Below are 19,713 nucleotides of genomic sequence, written 5' to 3'. Positions count from 1 at the left end.
CGATGGTTGGAGCTATTTTTTTATAATCTAACTTGACTATAAACTTTCTTCATTCTATTGATCAAATTGTTAGGCTTGTTTGATTTGTGTGATTCTTGAATTAACGCCTACCAAGAGTGCTTGGACAGCACAGACAGTCTAGATTGATGATCGGACTGCCAGTGTCCAAAGCAACTAGTTGTATCGTAAGCTCACAATACAATAGTTGTATAAGATCCTTTTCGGTAATACATATAGACATATCTACGCAGACATCATCATAGGTATGTACATATATGCATCGATGCATAGATTCATGGAGCATCCTCATATGGTACTGGTACCACCACTGCGAGGCGAGGGAGCAATGTCGTCTGGTCTTGCGGTGCACTCACTCCTGTTACAAGAATGAAATGATACCCCGGTTCGACTCGAGACCAATGACTCTGTCATTTTTCGCACCAATAGTGGCTTGTTAACATTAAGATGCAGCCGAAGATTGATTGAAGGCCTACATGGTGTGTGCATGAGATCCAAACCATCAAAATAGGTTTGCCCCACCATGATGTGCACCAAAAATAAACCAAATCCAATCATCAAGTGTGCCACACCATGAAAAACAATGTACTCTCCGATTCCCTCCACATTCAAGCAGTGGGCTCACATTGTTTGTTTATAGAATCGAACCCATCGTGACTTGACATTGTAGGTTTTTAGGCATTTCTCATTATTTTCTATGGTGTGCCTCACTTGGTGATTGGATCAATGTATTTTTTGGGGCATCAAACCATCATGGTGGGGCACTATTGTCAGACGGTTTGGATCATACAAACACTACATGGGCCCCCAATAGCTCAGTACCACCATTAATAGTGGTCATACTGATACCATTTGAGTGCACTCCTATGTGTATATCATGATCTCGGTCAGCTTTAAGAATCCTGATTGCTTTCCAGGAGTTGAATGATTGGTGGCCTACCTGTTATCGACTCTCCTCCCTTGTGGGCTTGGGACTAGTGGGTGCATTGCTACCAAGCGAGGTTTAAGATACAAATATAGACTGATGTATGGATATGATGACTCACACACATATATCATCATCATAATGTTGCCCTACTATTATGGATCACTTTTTCCGATCCTATTTCGCCAATTGATAATCTCCCCTATCTAAGGGCCTATCCTTGATGAGGTGAAGAAACCTTCATATCTATGCTCCAAGCATCAACTCACTGATATTCTCACCATGGCCGTTCCCTCTTCTCAGTTATGTGACACGTTGTGTAAGCTAGGCATGTGTGATATCTATACTCTAGCTTGAGGTGGAGCGTTAGAGAAAGTGGAGAAAGCATTTCTTTTATTTTTGGTGCTCTCTCGAGATACCATATCATTGTAATATGCCCTTCTTAAAAAAAATAAAAATAAAAATAAAAAAAATCTTAGGCTGTCATTTTACTCTCACGATATCACTGTAATATCTCTTAATAAAATATGTTATGGAGTCATATTGCGCCCTAATACAGAATTTCCCCCCAAATTTCTTCTTTTCTCTACTCTCCACCACCACTTATTATGGAATATCACACATGTGGTCTATTTGGACCCTCCACACTTGATGTATGGCTTGGATGCATCAATAGTCCTATGGTAATCTTGTACTTGACCATATTTGTGGTGCACCTTTACCTTTGTCTATGTCGATCTTAATGAATTGATTCCTATATCATCATGATCATCATCACCACCATTATTTTTGAAGATTATTCCTATATCATTAATTGCTGTTGTAAAACTCTTTGGCATTAAGCATATGGGAGAACTTGCATTGTATCTTATACTACCTCCAATGGCATGATTCTGACTTTCTTTCTTCTTTTTTTCTTGGTGTTTGTGCGTGTGTGTATGTTTGTGTTTTCAGGAAACTCGAACACGTAGTCCTTGTCCATTATCGCGAAGTTTTAGAGGTTTGTTCAAGTTGGTTTCTTTTATACCTTCTCAACATCAATTATCATGCCAAGAACTATCAACTGCATAATAAATTCAACCTACATCTTGATATCGCTTCTTCTAGTTGAGGGCTTTTACTTTCAGCACTTGGAAAACTTCCTCAAAATTCACTTTCATGTTTCCCATCAAATTTAGTAATACCAATATGAGGATTTATTTATTTATTATGATTTGGTTTGCTTCTCACTCATTCGCGCCCCCTGCCCCCCCAATGTAACCTCTTATGTTGATGTTGCATCTTGCTCTTAATGTTTTTCATACCACGGTTTAAGTTCTTGATCCCCATTAGATGATACTTGTCCATCCAAGATTTATTTGTTTTTAATTGTTAACTTTTCACAATTAAGATGCGATTGGCAATTTTATATGGAAGGGGTTTATTTGTATGTTTAATTAATGGAAGACTTATGTTCTATTTTCTATCGTTTATATGTTTTTTCATCATTTCTTAACTGTAATATGTCAGAGATGGAATTTTTTTTTTTCTTTTTTATATCTTATTATTTTCCAATATTTATCTTTCGTATTCTAAGATGATGGGATGAAGCTGGGATATCCTAAAAATCTTCGAATTGAAAGCCCCTGAAATCACTTATGAAAACAATCGACCCTTCATGCTTGATCCAATGGGAGAAGCATGTCATCTAAGTGAAGTTATGGATGTCAGAAATGAGAAGCTTGACATGTATAACAGGGCTATTTGATTGTGCTAGTTATAGAGAATCATTCATGAGTTTGAGAGGCCTTATCGAGGCAATATAAGTATTTAATAACAATTAATATCTAGGAAAGCATGCTATGGAAAGAGTAGCCTTGTTTGGCAGTTCCTTTTTCCATGGTCTTTAATTTGAGGATTTTGAATGTTTGGGACACTGCCTCACATGGAAGGTTATCTCGGTCACAGTTGATTTCAGCTTCTGCTTCAGGATGGTCAGTTTTTATGTATGATAGCCAGAAAGAAGATAAGCAAGTGAGAGTTGCACTACCACTGCTTGATCATTAGAAAATGAAGTCATAACAGGAGACAAAAGGCCATATAACAAATAACCAAACACTGCAATTTCCAAATTTCTAGCAAATGCTGATGCAGAAGTATGGGACATGGAATGCAAATGAAGAAGAATGTGGGTGACAGTAGAGATGGGTAATGGTGGTAGAGATTACTCTGTGGTAGGGAGTGGAATGATAGTTTATGAATGTATTCTACTGCTTCAATACTCAATGGGCAGTCATGCAACAAGAGTCTACAAGGTATTGATTAAAAAAATGAGACTCTACAAGGCGATGAGTGTACCATTTGTTTCATCCACTGTCACCTACATGACAAGTGGACCAGCCTGATCTTGGGAGCAGAGAATCTACAGGCTGCAAGCTAACCTGATGGATAGCTAGATGTTCTGCCAGCTTGGCCCATGTGCGGTGTGTGGAGAGGCTGGGACACAACTCAGCAAATTATACCTGATAATGATTGATGATCTGTAGAATGTTGAATCTACGGTCTGAAGTGGACACAGTGTCAATGGTGAAAATCTCTTCATTAGGTTGTTCTTAAGGGCCTGTTTGGATAGACAAAATCCATGGGAAAAAAAAGCAACTTCCATGATTTGACATTTTTTACGGTTTGGATTGGAAAGAAAACCATGGATTCTACAAAATAATCATTAGCCTTATGCACAGTGGCGGTTCTCTTGCAAAAGTTACAAGGTAAGCGTTGCCTAATGAATTCGGTATTGGGTTTTCTGCATTTTAAATAAATACCTCTTAAAAATGGTAGAGATAGTATACCATGTGTGAGTGATCCAAGGCTCAATCTCTGGTAGTGTTACCCTTTAAAAAATATATGTGTATGTATATTTATATGTTTTTGAGTTAGTGCTGAGGGAAACAATAATTATGTAATCATTATTTTTTTTCATGTCCACACCTTGGATTCTAGCTATCCAAACATATGTCCTAAGATAGATGCAAATGGTGGGGGAAAAAAAAAGATGGTTCATTGGACAATGGCATTAATTATGAAAAGTTGTTCACCATTCAAAAGAAGAAGGAAAAAAAAAAGAGTGAAAAGTTCTCATTGCTAATCACATGTATCACAAGTTTTTTGTATTGTCAAATCACAAGGGCTAGAATACATGTTGATTTTCTTCAGAGCTTCATAGTTTTCTGTTGGAGAGAGCTATTGTGTTTCACACGGGTGCTCAATTCTAATTTCTAGGATGTGTGTCCAGTCGCATTTTCCTTTTTTTTTTTAAAAAAAAAAAATGAGAAAATTCAGTAAACTTTCGCACAACACGTTTTATTTAAATCACAGGGTTAATTTGCTGCTTTTTCTGTGTATTTTCAGTTGCTTGCTGTTGGACCCAACTAACGACTCTATTTCAAATCAAAAGGGAATAGAATCTGAACATAACATAATCAAAGCTGTGATGCAATGCACAAAACCATTAGAAGGACACCATATTGAAGATTATCTAACACTGTACTCAGTCCAGCATGCTAAGCTTGGAGAGTTATTATCTTTGCCATCAAATTCTAAATAGTTAAGAGTGACAGGGAACATGATAAGGTTGCTTTGGATAACCTCACATATTGTAACCAGTGTAGATTGGAATATGCCTACCTGTAAGCTCCAGAGACGCATGCCGGCTGTATTCTCTATATCCTAACGAGTCTTCCATCATTTCTTTTTTCTCATTGACATGAGGCTCAGTGAGATTTGATGTATTTCGGCTGCACTGTTCGGGCTTGATGATGTTTTTCTTGTGATAGCTAGCACCAAGTCAAATTTCTTAGGATCTATGTTCATTGGCATTCTTGTTCTTCTGTCTTAATAACTCATGCATGTTGATCCTCTGACTGAAATCACCTTTTGGGTACCAGGATTTTGCATGGTCTTCTAAGGCTTTTATTTGGGTTTACTGAATTTGAATTTTAGAGATGGAAATGTATGCATATGTGCCGAATATGTAATGTGTATTGTTGACTGATTTACTATGTTTGAAATTTCAGGATAATGCGAATCAGTCCTTTAGCACACCAAAAGAATGTAAAGAGGCTTTGTCCTTGTCAAACAGGGTGCTTCATGGTCCTCCATTCACGCCTGTGAATTCAAATTCCGGCTCTTTGCACTCAGATACGTCTGGTTCTGCAGTTGTATCTGACGAAATCGATTCTGGGGCAGATTGTGCATTTTATGCAGGTGAGAGAAACATGTGCATGGTCTTAATGTGGTCTGTAGGCTTCTCAATCCTTTCATGGGTTATTCTTTTGAATGGGGCATGGAGTACAGCTTTGAGCCCATCCTGCTAGTAATCACAAGCATTATTATTATCATCATCACAACCCTGTCCCATCTATTTGTTGTCAACTTTATGAATCTTGTTTCCCCGATTGTTCCCAAGGCCTGATCCTTGGTAAGTGTACAAGAGCCTAATGTCCCTTCTCACCACCCTCAATCTCAACCATCGTCGAGTCCAGTCTCAACATTCCCCTCATCGGTTCTAGTCTCTAGTTTCTTTTGCACATGGATGAACTATGCCAATTGGCTTTCCATCATTATCTCCTACTGGAGTTGTACTCTTAGCTGGTTTGGATGTCTTCATTCTTAACCTAATCATTCATAGTATTTCTAGACTTCTGTCTTAATATTTTCATTTCTACTATATATAACATGAGTAACTATGGACAATTTTACATATGCAATTAGACTTCAGAGAGTCGCTAACTTAGCATTTTAAAAGAACGATATGAGGGATTTCCAACAAAAGAAAGGCTATTTGGGTAATTTAGACATGTCTTCAACAAGGGGCATTTTTGCAATTTTAAATATTTTACGCAAGTAGCCTGTACCATCTCCTCTCTCCATATAGGTCACAGCCACCCTCTTTCTGCACGCACGTGCGCGCGCGCGCGCACACACACACACTCTCTCTCTCTCTCTCTCTCTCTCTCTCTCTCTCTCTCTCTCTCATTGCAAATACTCATCCTCTACTCACGGTGCCACAAAAACGTCAGCCCATATAGCATAGCCCTTCAAGCAGTTGTCTTAGCATGCAACCACACAACGATCAAGAAACACATCTCCACTTCATCCTCCCAACTTTCTTCCCATTGGGAACATCATTCATCTCTCCATCCATTTGATTTATAGAGTCAAAACAATGAAATAAGTCACTTTTTTGGCATTTGTTGGCCATCAATTTTAGCTAAAGCATTGCCTATAGAATTGTTTCCTTCTGCACTCTAAATATTGTCTTGGTGGTGCAACCTGGTTATCGAGTCAATGAGATCTCAACACTCGAATTGCAAAGAAATGGACGAGTATATCCACAATAATATTTGAGTAGAGAGGTAGGAATACTTTGTCGATATCAAACCTCTTCTTACAAAACTTCAGAAAGCTCACACTTAGAAAATTTTGGAATGCCTGCTTCCAACACCATAACCCCTTTTTATAGACTAAGTGAATCTCTAATGAGAATTCCCCCAACTAAGAGATTGATTTTAATGCAGGGGCATTTTCACACCGGGCTCGAGTGGAGTCGCCTGTGGGATGCAGGGGCACACTCCGGGTGGGTGACCCATGTGATTTGGGGCCCACGGGGGAGGTCTCGTGCTCGAGACTCCTCACTGGGGGTGATTAATGCGTATTTCACACCGGGCTTGAGTGGGGTAGCCCGTGGGATGCAGGAATATACTCGAGGTGAGCTGCCCATGTGATTTGGGGCCCACGAGCCCACGAGGGGGGTTCGGCCGAGGTCCTAACGCATGAGATATAGGGCCTGGGCTATGAGATAAAAGGATTAATTCGCCATACTCTAACATTTCGAGCTTTTAGAGTAAGCGGTTAATTGTCCTGCATCAAATTGGTATTAGAGCGAGAGGTCTCGTGTTCGAGACTCCTCATCGGGAGTGATTAATGCAGGGACATTTTCACACCGGGCTCGAGTGGGGTCGCTTGTGAGATGCAATGACACACTCGGGGTGGGCGACCCATGTGATTTGGGGCCCACGGGGGAGGTCTCATGTTCGAGACTTCTTACCGGGGGTGATTAATGAGCATTTCACACCGGGCTCGAGTGGGGTAGCCCGTGGGATGCGAGGACACTTGGGGTGGGCGGCCCATGTGATTTGGGGCCCACGAGTCCACGAGGGGGGTTCGGCCGAGGTCCTAACCCATGAGATGTAAGGCTTGGGCTATGAGATAAGAGGATTAATTCGCCATACTCTAACAGTTCGAGCTTTTAGAGCAAGTGATTAATTGTCCTGCATCAGATTTCCAATCAATTATAGTTGACTTAAAATCAATCTAATCTATCTTAAGATGGTAAAGGTCTAATAATAGTAAAAGTAAATATATAAAATAATTTTAATTACATCTTTAAATCAATTCCATGTCTTCAATCACATCTCCCTCATATCTCCAATCACATTTTAAAATCAACCCCCATATCTTCTAAAGAATAGTAACTTGTAATCCTTGATTTAGGCCCTCAAATCTATAAATAAAAAGTCTAAAAATCAGCACATGTAGGGCCTTACGGTGGGATGTAAGCCTACGCCATTGTTGGGCCCTATGGTGGGCATAAGTGTGCTGTGGGCCTGCATCATTCCCCTTGGGTTGGAAAGAACTTGACTTCGATGAGTGGGACGCTTCATACAAATAGTAGAGGTTTGAATCCAATCTTTTCAATTCGTTGCTTGTAGGGTTGTACACGAGTCAAGCTAGCTCGAAAAGATTGCTCGACTCGGCTCAGATTGACTCGGCTTGAAAGGCCGACTCAAGGCGAGTCAAGCTTGTTTGCTAAAGCTCGAGTTGAGTTCAAGCCAAGTTTGACCATGGTGTATTTCAACTCGACTCAACTCGACTCAAAGCTCGAGCTCGAGCTCGAGCTCGGCTCGAGTAATATATTTTAATAATATATATTATATATATTATATTAATATTAAATATATATAATATATATATTTAAGTTTTAAAAAAAAAGGTTAAAATTTAAAAGTTTTTACTAAAAAACCCTACCTAACCCTACCCGTCTCCATTCCCTCTTTTTCTTTCCCTTACCCTACCGAGGTAAACTCGACTCGACTCGAACCATTAGCTCGACTCGAACTCGACTCGAAAGCTTTGACAAACAAGCCAAGCTTCAATGTTGAGCTCGAGCTCGAGTATAGCATGGACAAGTCAAGCCGAACTTGGCCCACCTCGACTCAACTCGGCTCGATGTACAACCCTAGTTGCTTGTGATCCATATGCATTCAGAATTGGGCATGTTCTTCCATTTCACCAAGTATTGCTTGTATCGGCCTTGTCGAGTGACTCGAGTGTCAATCAAGGTGTTCGGTATCGGTGTCGGTGGGCATAACAGTGCCCACCATTACCAATACAGATACGCCCCATATCGGCCGATACGGGGTGTTTAACGGTGTTATTTATTTGTTTTGTCAAAAAATTATGAAAAAATATCCATTAAATCCGGAATATTCTAAATATTCCAAATATGCATTGATTTATAATTTGGAACATGTTTATGGTAGTGTAACGGTCCACTCTTTGGTGAGAAGTTGCATCGGACTGTCTGATGAATTTATGAACCAGATAACCCGTATTTGACTACAAAATTCATATATTTAATTTTCAAAATATCTAATTTATATACTTAACAATTTGATATCATTTCTCCCAATAGTTCTTTAAAAAAATGAAATTAAATTCAGGTAGATGGTGTTGCCAATTTGGGGCTGACTTGGAGGACCAATCCATGCCCCAAATCAGCATCAAATTCATGCAACTTATTGGCATTATCTCACTTATGAATTGGTGGACATTTATTGGATAGTGAATCATGAAAAAAATCAAAAGGCTCTATTTTAAAAAATAAGCGTCCACAAATTAACGATTAAAACCATTCAAACAATTTGATTTTGGCATTGTGAGTTAGCAACTATGGTCCATAATTTAATTGGTAAATTTAAAGTTAATACATGTCTCGTGTATAATTTTTTAAGGGCCCAAATTAGGTGGGACATGGATTATGAAGTGTGGCACACAAGTGTCAAAGTTTTTTGGGCCCTACTGTGATGAATGTGTTATATCTACACTGTCCATCCATTTTGCCAAATAATTTTAGGGCATGAGCCCAAAAATGAGGTAGATCCAAAGCTTAGGTGGACCGCACCATAAGAAACAACAATGATTAAATGTCCACCATTAAAAATTTATTGGGGGCTACAATGTTTTAGATCAAGCTGACATGTGTGTTTTCCCTTCATCCACGCCAATGTGACCCAATTAACAGGTTAGATGGAAAACAAACATTACAATGGACCCTAAGAAAATTTTAATGGTGAGCATTCTATAGCCACTGTTTCCTATGGTGTGGTCCACCTAAGATTTGGATCTTACTAATTTTTTGGATCATGACCTAAAATGATGTGGCAAAATGGATGGATGGCATGGATAAAATACATACATCATGGTGGGGCCCACACGGCACGTGGACCTTTTATTAAAAAGAAAACTCGATGGAAATGAGCCACATAGCCTCTTTGGAATGGAAGCTAATCGCGTACTGAGTAAACTCTGTAGGGTCTATGTGATTTAGATATTTTATCCACTCCTACCATCCATTTTATCAGATAATTTTAGTGCTTGAGCCCAAAAATGAAGCATATCCAAATCTCAAACGGGCCACACCACGGGAAATAGTGTGAATTGAATTTCTACCATTGAAAATTTATTGAGGGCCACTGAAGTTTTGGATAAAGCTTATATTTGTGTTTGCCCTTCATCCATGTTTTTGTGATCTTATGAACAGGTTGGATGACAAATAAATATCACTGTGGGGCCTAGCAAGGTTTCAACGATGGAAATCATTATTCCCACAGTTTCCTGTGGTATCATCCACTTGAGCTCTGTATATGTTTTAATTTTGGTATCAACCCCTTAAATGAGCTGGAAAAACAGATGGACGGTGTGGATAAACCACATACATTCACGATGGGCCCAACAGAGTTTACTCAATACGATAAAAGCGTGTTGAGTAACTCGTACGTAGTCCGATTTCCTTTGGAATGAAAAGAGAGCGAGAGAGGGGTCTTTGACTTCGCCGCGATTTCAAATGGAGAGAGATGTGAGGGCTCTTCGACTTCGCCGCGATTTCAAATGGAGAGAGATGCGAGGGCTTTGTGCACGAAACCCTAGTAGGGAGAGATTTGCATGGCTCTGTGCTCGAAACCCTAGTAGAGAGAGGTGGTTCTCCGATTTTGAAACCCTAACAGAGACAGAGTTACAGAGATGCTGGTCAGCTGATGGAGATGAGAAGAAGAAGAAGAAGAAGAGGAAAAGAAAGAAGAAGAATTAGGTATGCCTTCGACCTTTATCTTCTCCTCTTCTCTTATCTTTTTCTTTTTTTCCTCGAAGAAGAACCCCCTTTTTTTGGAATGTTATGGGGTAACGGACGTTACACCCTGTAACGGCCGTTACGAAGCCCGTAACGGTCGTTATGCATCCCTTTTTCTGACCCAACTGATTCATACCCGTATCCTGTAACGGCCTGGGCTGTTACCGTTACGGCCGATACGTAACCGATTTGGAACACCTTGGTGTCAATAGTATTCACTTGCAACACTTGTTCAACTTTTTCTTTCTTTCTTTTATCGAGTCGTTTGTCTATATCGATAATGGCTTCATCTTGCATGTTAGATGTCTTGCCATGGTACTCGAACAAATATGCCACATTGAAAGTCGGTGAGATATCTAAGTCATTTGGCAACTTGATCTCATGGGCATTGTCACCCAACTTCCTCTTGACTTGGCACGAACCCATCTTTTTAGACTTGAGCTTGTTGCAAGATCCCCTCAGAAACCTTTCTTTGCAGAGATAAACCATACTAAGTCACCATATATATCTTTTCTTGTTGATGTTCATTCCCAACTTCTTGGTACTTGGTGTTGCTTTTTCAATCTTCTTTTTCTTCTTCTTCATCTAAGCTTGCAATTCTTGAATGTGCTTGGTGAAAGCATCATCATCTTTACTCACTTGATCTTGTTATAGTAATGGTACAAAGTCATGTACATGATGTGGGCTTCTCCTACTAACAATTTCAAATGGGGATTTTCTAGTGATACAATTTACTGTGCTATTGTAGGTAAACTTGGCTTGAGGTAGAGCCAAGTCCCAGTGAGATATGTTATCACCTACGTTACTAAAGAGGTTACTGGGGTTTTGGTTGGCTACCTCGATTTGATCGTTTGTTTGATGATGATATGTGCTAGAGAATTGAAGCTTAGTCCCCAACTACTTCCGTATAGAGTGCTAATGTAGCCCACAAACTTTGAATCACAATCCGAAGTTATTGTTTTCAATACTCCATGAAGTCGCATAATTTCTATGAAAAAATATGTTGCTAATATGTGTAGCGTCCATCATCTTTTGCATGGAATGAATGGAGTCATCTTCAAAAATAGTCCACCACGACGAAAAGTCGAAAATTGAATATGCTCCCTTTTTAGTCTTGGGAAGACCCAGAATGAAGTCCATAAAGAAATCAACTTTTGGTGCAACTGGAACGGGAAGCAGCGTATAAAGGTCGGTATTCTACACGTGACCTTTGAAGACTTGGTATTGGCAAAATTGTGCTACGAATCGTTCAACATCATAATGCATATGGGGCTAGTAGTATTTTTCCTCTACCATGGCCATTGTTTTTCTCTTCCAAAGTGTTCACCTAGTACTCCATGTATTTCAGATAGGGTCTTCTCTTGCAAGTTGCAATTGTCTTTTGGAAATGCATAGTGGCAACCCTTAAATAGATATCCATCATGTGAGATTAATTCACACTTTGGATACCAACCATCCACGCAGCTATCGAGTGCTTAGCCAAAAATGTGGTGTCTTCCTTGTATTGTTCTTTTAATGCTTTGATTCTGACAACCTCCACGGTAATTTCCTATTAGAACTACCCTTCTAGTCAAAGACTCAAAGCATCTATTGCTTTGTTCTAACTTCCAGCTTTGTGAGACAAAAGGAAAGTATATTCTTGTAGGAAACCATCCACTTCACAAAATGAGCACTTAGCTTCTTTTGAAAGTTGAGATATCTCAACGCCTCATGGTCCGTGTATGAAATGAATTTCTGAAGAATTATGTAATGTCTCTAATGCTGTAGCCCTTGGACTACTACATAGAACCAGTGTTTGAAATATCGGTATCGCACAATTTATCGCACCCTTGGGATACAGATACGTATCGGTTATCGCACGGGATATATCGTTTGTATCACATAGTTTATCGCACTTTTTGGGAAACATGGGGAAACATTGGGAAAATGGTTGAATTTTTTAATGAAACTTTGGGGATTGTTAAAAAGGCCCTTAATACACACTTTTAAATCATAAAGTTTCAAAAAAGAAGTGTACATAATAGATTTCCTTTGTATAGGGTCCTAAGCTATGCGCTGTCCGATTGAACTAAGACAACTATATTCAGTATCAACCCCGTCCATCCGTTTTTCCATATCATTTCAGGACATTATCCAAACAATAAAACAGATCCAATAATTAGGTAGACCATACCATAGGAAACAATGGTGATTGACCATTAGTGGGCCACAAAAGTTTTGGATCAAGCTAATAATAGTTTTTTCGCTTCATTCAAACCATAAATTTATCTGGTAAAATGGAGGGACGGAGTGGATAAAATACATGAATTATAGTGGGCCCACAAAGTTTGCAAAGTACACTGCTCACTAGGGGATCCACTTCCCACCACACTGGGGGTGGGGCGCTGATCGTGCGAAGATTTCCTACCAAGTTCCTTCGCTCAAAACCTAGGTGGGGCCCACTGTGATGTTTGTAGGAAATCCACCTCGTCCATTCATTTTTTGAGATCATTTTAGCACTTGAGAGCAAAAATGAGCAGAATCCAAGACTAAAGTGGGCCGCACTAAAGGAAAAGGTGGGTAGGAAAATTCCTACCGTTGAAACCTCCTTGGGTCAACAGTGATGTTAACATGCCATCCATACCGTTCATAACGTTATTCCTACACGGATGAATTGAAAATACAAATATTAGTCTAATTCAAAACTTATGTGGCCCCACGAATATTTCAAGTGTGGATGTTCAATCCTCACATTTTTGGCACACTTGAGTATTAGATCCTACTCATTTTTTATTCAATGTCCTAAAATGATCTCACAAAATAGATGGACGGAGTGGATTCCTCACAAACATCATGGTAGGCCGCACTAAGGTTTCAAGCGCAGGAACTTCCTACATAAGGCTTTGGTACGGCGCTGACACTCCTCGGGCTCAAGTTGTGCAAACATTTCAAAGTTACATGGCCCCACAATAATGTATTTATTATATCTACACCGTTCATGCATTTGGAGAGATCATTTTAGATCATGCACCCAAAAATGAGTCATATCCAAAGCTCAAGTGGACCACACCACAAATAGCAGTGGGGGACTGATTCTCACCATTAATACATTCGTAGGGCCCACCATCACGTTTATTTTCCATCCAATATGTTAATTAGGTCACACAGACCTGGATGAAGAGGAAAAATAAATATCATATTGATCCAAAACTTCTGTGACCCCCAAAAGGGTTTCAATGGTAGACGTTCAATCTACCACTGCTGTTTGTAGTGTGGTCCAGTTGATCTTTGGATCTGTCTTATTTTTCGGTTCAAGCCTTACGAAGAGCTTGCCAAATGGACGAACGGTCTAGATATAACACATACCTCATGATGGGACCCACAGAACTTGGTGACGTCAACACACCAGTATTCGATTTCGATTAAAAAAGGGGCGCAGATTAGCTACTAACAGGTTGAGTAGCGAGACTCGCTGCTGAATTGATGTCACCAAGTTCCGTGGGCCCCACCATGATGTATGTTTTGTATTCACACCGTCCATCCATTTGGAGAGAACATTTTATGCCATGACCCTAAGAATGACTAAGATTCAAAGCTCCAATGGACCCCACCACAGAAAGCAGTAGAGAGGGTGACGCCCACCATTAAAAACTTCTGAGGGCCACAAAAGTTTTCGATTAAGCTGATATATATATATATATATATATATATATATATATATTATTTCCCTTTTATAATGTCTTTTTTAACTTATTAAGGGGTTGGATCTCAAATAAACATCACGGTGGACCTTAGGAAGGTTTCAACGGTGGATGTCACTTTCTTCACTGTTTTCTGTAGTGGGGTCCATTACAGATTTTTATCTGCCTCGTTATTTGACTCATGTCCTAAAATGATATCTCCAAATCGATGGACCGTGTGGATGTAACACATTCATCATGGTGGGACCCACGTAACTTGGTGACGTCTCTTCAGTAGCGATCTCGCTACTCAACCTGTCAGTAGCTAATCCGCGTCCAAATAAAAGGCTCGAACGACCTTTTTTTAAGCAGAGAACCGGAACCCTAAAATTTCTCCCAAATCTCATCGTATCGGCGAGGATGTCTCCGGATTTCTCTCCAAAATCGGAGATTTTTTTTTGCGGTAACCTAGGAATGACGCTCCAATTCGAATGGCCCACCAAATGGAAGCTTCCGATCATGGCGATCTCTTCTACAGGTACCGAAATCCACCCTCTAATTTTTTTTTCCGATTTTTTCGGATGATGACGTCGATGTCCGACAATAATGGAGAGGAAATCGCGCGATATCGACGATATATCGGCCGATATCTGGATTTTGGGTTTTTTGGTATCTTTCGGGGGTTATCGCGAGTGTATCATCTCGCAAGGGTGTGATAACGATAATATCAGCTGATATATCAGCCGATAGTATCGATATTTCGAACACTGCATAGAACTCAATATCATACGTGGAGTAGTTCTTTCGTGCACCATTAAGCTTCTCGCTAAAGAAAGCGATTGACTTTTCTTCTTGACTAAATACCATGTCAATGCCAACATTGGAAGCATCACTTTCCACTTCAAAGACTTTATTCAAGTTCAGAGGTGCAAGAAATGGAGCCTTCATCATCTTCTTGTTTATTGCATTAAAACTTCGATCCACTGTTTTAGTCCATTTGAATTGCCTCTTCACATGCAATTAGTGACAGGTGCGATGATGGTGTTGAAATTCCAGATAAATCTCTGGCAAAATGTTACCAAGCCGTTGAAAGAACGAACCTCCAAAAAGGTTCTTGGGGTAGAATACTCTGCAATGGCCTTGATTTTCTCATGATCAATCTTGATCCATTTTGCCAACACAATATATCCAAAAAACACAACAATATTGACAAGGAATGAGCACTTTTTCAAGTTAACAAATAGTGACTCTGTAGTACATCAAATATTTGTTATAAATGACCAAGGTGAACAGATGATTTAGGACTAAAAATAAGAATATCATCAAAATAAACAACTAAGAACTTTCCCCATAAAGGGGTAGAGTACCTCTGTCATCAGCCTCTTGGAAGTGCTCAACGCATTTGAAAAGCCGATGGCATGACAAGCTACTCGTGCAACCCATCTTGAGTTTTAAACGCAGCCTTCCACTCGTCTCTGGGCCAAATATGTATCTGACAATATCCACTCATGTTGATCTTTGAAAAGACCTTTGCTCCATACAGCATATCCAGCATATCGTCCAAGCGAGGAATGGGAAACCAATACTTGATAGTAATCCAATTGATCGGATGATTGTTCATGCACATCCCCCAAGATCCATCTTTCTTAGGGGTTAATAATGCTAGAACAACACATGATGTGCTTTCCCCAATTAAACTCATCTATAACAACTCAGTAATCTATCGGTGGAGCTCAGCATGTTCAACTGGATTCATTTAGGTTGACTCAAACCCGACACTAAATCAACGTGGTGCTGAATGTTCTTCATAAGAAGAAGTCTAGCTGGGAGTTCTTCGAGCACAAAGTCTTCATATTCATGAAGGAGCTTTTGTGTAGGAAGCAGAACATCTGACTGCTTCGTGTCTTGTTTGGCAACCAAGACATAAATGATGCAAGTCCCCTTGCTTTCCTCTTCAAACTTCTGCACACCGAATGATTTTTAACCCTGTTCTTTATCAAGAGTTAGGTGTTGGAAGATGTGTCATTAGGTGCCATGTGATATTAACACCATCCTTGACAAAGGAATAGGTGTTGGCTCGAGTCAAATGTACCATATCTCGGTCCCACACAGTCTTCCTAACAAAAATTGGCATGCATCTATGGGGATCACGCCACACTGCACCTCATCCTTGTACTTTGATTTAATAAAGAAAGCTAAGCATTTGGAATTGACAAAAACCTCTCCCACTTTCTCGAAACGACGAATCTAATATAGTCGCAGATACTTATGTTATTTGAGTTTTAATTCCCCCAAAAAAAAAAAAGAAAAGAAAAGAAAAGAAAAAGAAAAAGTGTGCATACCTTCCCGCCAAAAGTTTAAGTGTTGCGGAAGATATTTTGTTACAACCATTGCCCCTCATCAACCATCTGAGGTGTCGATATCATAGTTCATTGGATAACCAACGACTTTTCCCTATCACTGTACACATCTGCTACATCTTCCCCAAATGCAGCTCATCCTCATATGGATGTTTTTCATATTTTGTGTCCGCTTCAATTTTCATTTGCATGAAGTCAGGAGTGTTTTCAACATATTCTCCTTCCTCGGCCAAGTTTACTTTAATTGCGGACCGATGTTCATTACAATGAAAAGAACAATGTCTCAGTTTCCCACACTTAAGCACGTGAAAAGAGTGTTGCTTTTTCCCCATCTTTGGTGTACTAGCTCCCCGTCCATAAACACATCCCCCTCAGGTTGGAGCTTGGCTTCATTGTTGGACGTTGGCTCATTGTCCCTTAGCCTATAGGAGGCCCTATAGTTGCCTTACGTGGAAAGTTAGCAAGTTGGCCTATCATCAATGACGACATTTGTGGGGGTGCTAAATCTTGTCTCTTGAGTTCTTAATTAATGCATCGTTGAAAACCAATTTATTTTTGATATTCGGGTTAAGACCAATAAGAAATATTGAAATCTTATTGTCTTCATACGCATGAAACCCTACCCGTGATGTCAATGTATGGAACTCGGTGTATTCATTTACCAACTTATGCCTTTGACATAGATTGTGACATCTTTGATAGAGGTCATGGGCATTAGTCGCCAATAAGAATTTCCTTTTGATTTCTTTTTCATCTTTTCCTAAGAATTTATTTTCTCCTTACCTTGATAGATTCGTTCGGCTTGCTGATAATCTCACCATGTTAATGCGTGACCGAAGAACTTTATAGCTACTAACTTCACCTTCCGGTTATTTGAGATTTCCTTGTACTCAAACACATTTTCCACCCTGTTTAGCCAATCGATGAAGTCCTCAACACATGACAGCCCATGTAATTCTAGAATGTCTACCTTTATTCCCGGTTTTTTGTCACATTCCTACAATTGAAGGATTTGGCCGTTGGTGTCGTCACAAGACTGGGTCCCCCATTGTTGGTTAGGACCTTGGTGGGCACCTTCGCTTACGTGTCTACATGCTCCAACTTCAGTCGTCGGATTCCCTCCACATCACGCCGGAGCTCTCCCACTTGATTAGTGAGATTGACCACTGTACGCGTGAATTGATCTATTGCCTACTGTATGCATAAATTAATCTACACACTCTATGTGCATGGATCAATTGAGCTGTTTGTGCAAACTTTTCCTGTGTCACTCCTTTCAATTTCATTAGGAGATGGTGTAGAGTCGAAAATTCCCAAAGATGACCTGCTCTAATACTAAAATGATGCAATCTAGTTATCGATTCAATGAGATCTTGATGCTCGAATTGTAAAGAAAGGGACAAGAGTACGCCCATAAGAATATTTGAGCACGGAGGGAGGAATACTTTTTTGATATCGAATTTCTTCTTACAAAACTAAAGAAAACTCATAATTAGAAAATTTTGGAATGCCTACTTCCTACACCCCACCCCCTTTTTTTTTTTTTTGGACTAATTTCCAATGAGAATCCTCCCCAAAGAGATTGATTTCAAATCAATCATGGTTGACTTTAAACCAACCTAATCTATCGAAGATGGTAAAAGCCTAATAATAGTAAAAGCAAATATAGAAAATAATCCTAACTAAATATCTAAATCAGTCCCATATCTTCAATCGCATCCCTCTCATATTTCCAATCACATCATCAGCCCCTATATCTTCCAAAAGTAATAATTGCAATGCTGGATTTTGGCCTCCAAATCTATAAATAAACAGTCCAAAAATCAGCACATGTTGGGCTCTATAGTGAGCTGTGGGCCTATGTCATTGTTAGGCCCCATAGTGGGCTGTGGGCCTGCATTACTTCGTGCTATTCATTTTTAAACCTCTAGACTCTAGGGCTTTCATCCAAGCTTCTCATTTAGCATTTGCTCCTTCTCTAGAGTCATAAACCAGTGTCACGTCATCCACAAACAGCATACACTAATGAACCTGCTTATGAATTCTAGCATGTTAATCATCATTATAGCTTGTCATGAATTTTTGGAGTTAATCATCATCATGGCCTTGTCTTGAGTACCACCTGTTAATTCATCTACAATAAGTGCAAAAAGGGACAAGCTTAATGTTGATCCCTGACAAAGACCCACTGCTACAGGGAATACAGCACAACATGCTTGTAATTTTTCAATGTGACATTTCATTGTTACTTGCAATTTTGAATCATGCTCCCTAGGTGTGGCTTTTCTGTTCAGGTGGGCCATGCAGTGTATGTACAAAATCAGGCCAGTCTGGTCGCTGGTTGGCCATATGTGTATATAGGAAAAATGGACAGTTAAAAAATGAGCAGTGGTCCACATCTCATGCAACACATGTTGTCCTATTGATGATGGGCCAGCCTGATTTTCAGGCCATGGAAGATACGAAGTGGAGACCACCTGATGAATGGTGAGGATCCAGCTCAAAACATGCCATGTCGGCACATGTGCTAGAGGAGGATTCAAAATCCTATACCTGAAAATGGCCCATGGCTGATCTCATTATTATTTTTATTTTTTTGGAAATGTATATCTGATCTCATTGTCAATTTATAGATCCGCCACTGATATATTTTCGGATGTGCATACTTCCCAATTCAATCATTCTTGAATGTGTATATAACAGTTTCTTCTTGTGATGAATCTTGACTGTGACATGGTGATATTATAGGTTCTGGCACTTCTTTGCTTGGTGAGTCAACTGAACTTGGGGATCAGCTGGATGAGAGTTTGATAGCGAGGAATAAGTTAAGACTCCACGAAATTAACACACTTGACTGGTCAGAACTCTTGGAAACAAATGATGATATCAATTCTGCTGCTCCTAGAAAAGGTAGTTTCTTTTAAACCACCTTCATTGAAGTTGATGACACAACTTAGGGGAAAAGAAGAAGAAGAGAAGCTTAGCTGTGATTTCTGTGTTACAGATGAAGCTTCTTCATTTGATCAACAGAGGGCAAATGAGTTACAGGACTCGAAAAGTAATGTAAGTAACTAGGTGCTAGCAATTCTTCATGGTATAGGACATTCTTCTGTTGTTCATGTGTGAGTTTTTAGTGTTTACTTACAATGTCTGTAGCTGATCATGGATGTGTGTATGTTATGCATACACATAAATAGAGAGCCGCCCATATCGAACCTCCGAACTCACATGCATGCACGTGCATGTGTTAGCCCACCTCATCATCCACACACAAGACTGTTCACACCCATGCATGCTCACTACAAA

At 39.7% G+C, this 19,713-nt stretch overlaps 1 protein-coding gene and 1 long non-coding RNA gene across 3 annotated transcripts in view; one reads left to right on the top strand and one right to left on the bottom strand.

Moving 5' to 3' along the window:
- LOC131231495 (calmodulin-binding transcription activator 6) overlaps nt 1–19,713 on the top strand; it is a 44,631-nt gene that overhangs the window by 14,495 nt on the left and 10,423 nt on the right. For both annotated transcript variants that reach the window (XM_058227716.1, XM_058227715.1), the window contains exons 5-8: nt 1,898–1,943; nt 4,996–5,185; nt 19,156–19,317; nt 19,412–19,470. In XM_058227716.1, coding sequence (XP_058083699.1) covers nt 1,898–1,943; nt 4,996–5,185; nt 19,156–19,317; nt 19,412–19,470 — 457 coding nt within the window. The remainder of the gene's footprint in view (nt 1–1,897; nt 1,944–4,995; nt 5,186–19,155; nt 19,318–19,411; nt 19,471–19,713) is intronic.
- LOC131231497 (uncharacterized) lies at nt 12,168–13,442 on the bottom strand. Its single transcript, XR_009164388.1, has 2 exons — nt 13,313–13,442; nt 12,168–13,281 (listed from the first exon to the last, which is right to left on the bottom strand). It is a non-coding gene; the product is annotated as an uncharacterized LOC131231497 (long non-coding RNA).

The sequence above is a fragment of the Magnolia sinica genome, chromosome 17 (genome assembly GCF_029962835.1).
Source record: "Magnolia sinica isolate HGM2019 chromosome 17, MsV1, whole genome shotgun sequence".
NCBI lineage: Eukaryota > Viridiplantae > Streptophyta > Magnoliopsida > Magnoliales > Magnoliaceae > Magnolia > Magnolia sinica.
This window is presented reverse-complemented; position numbering and strand designations above follow the sequence as displayed.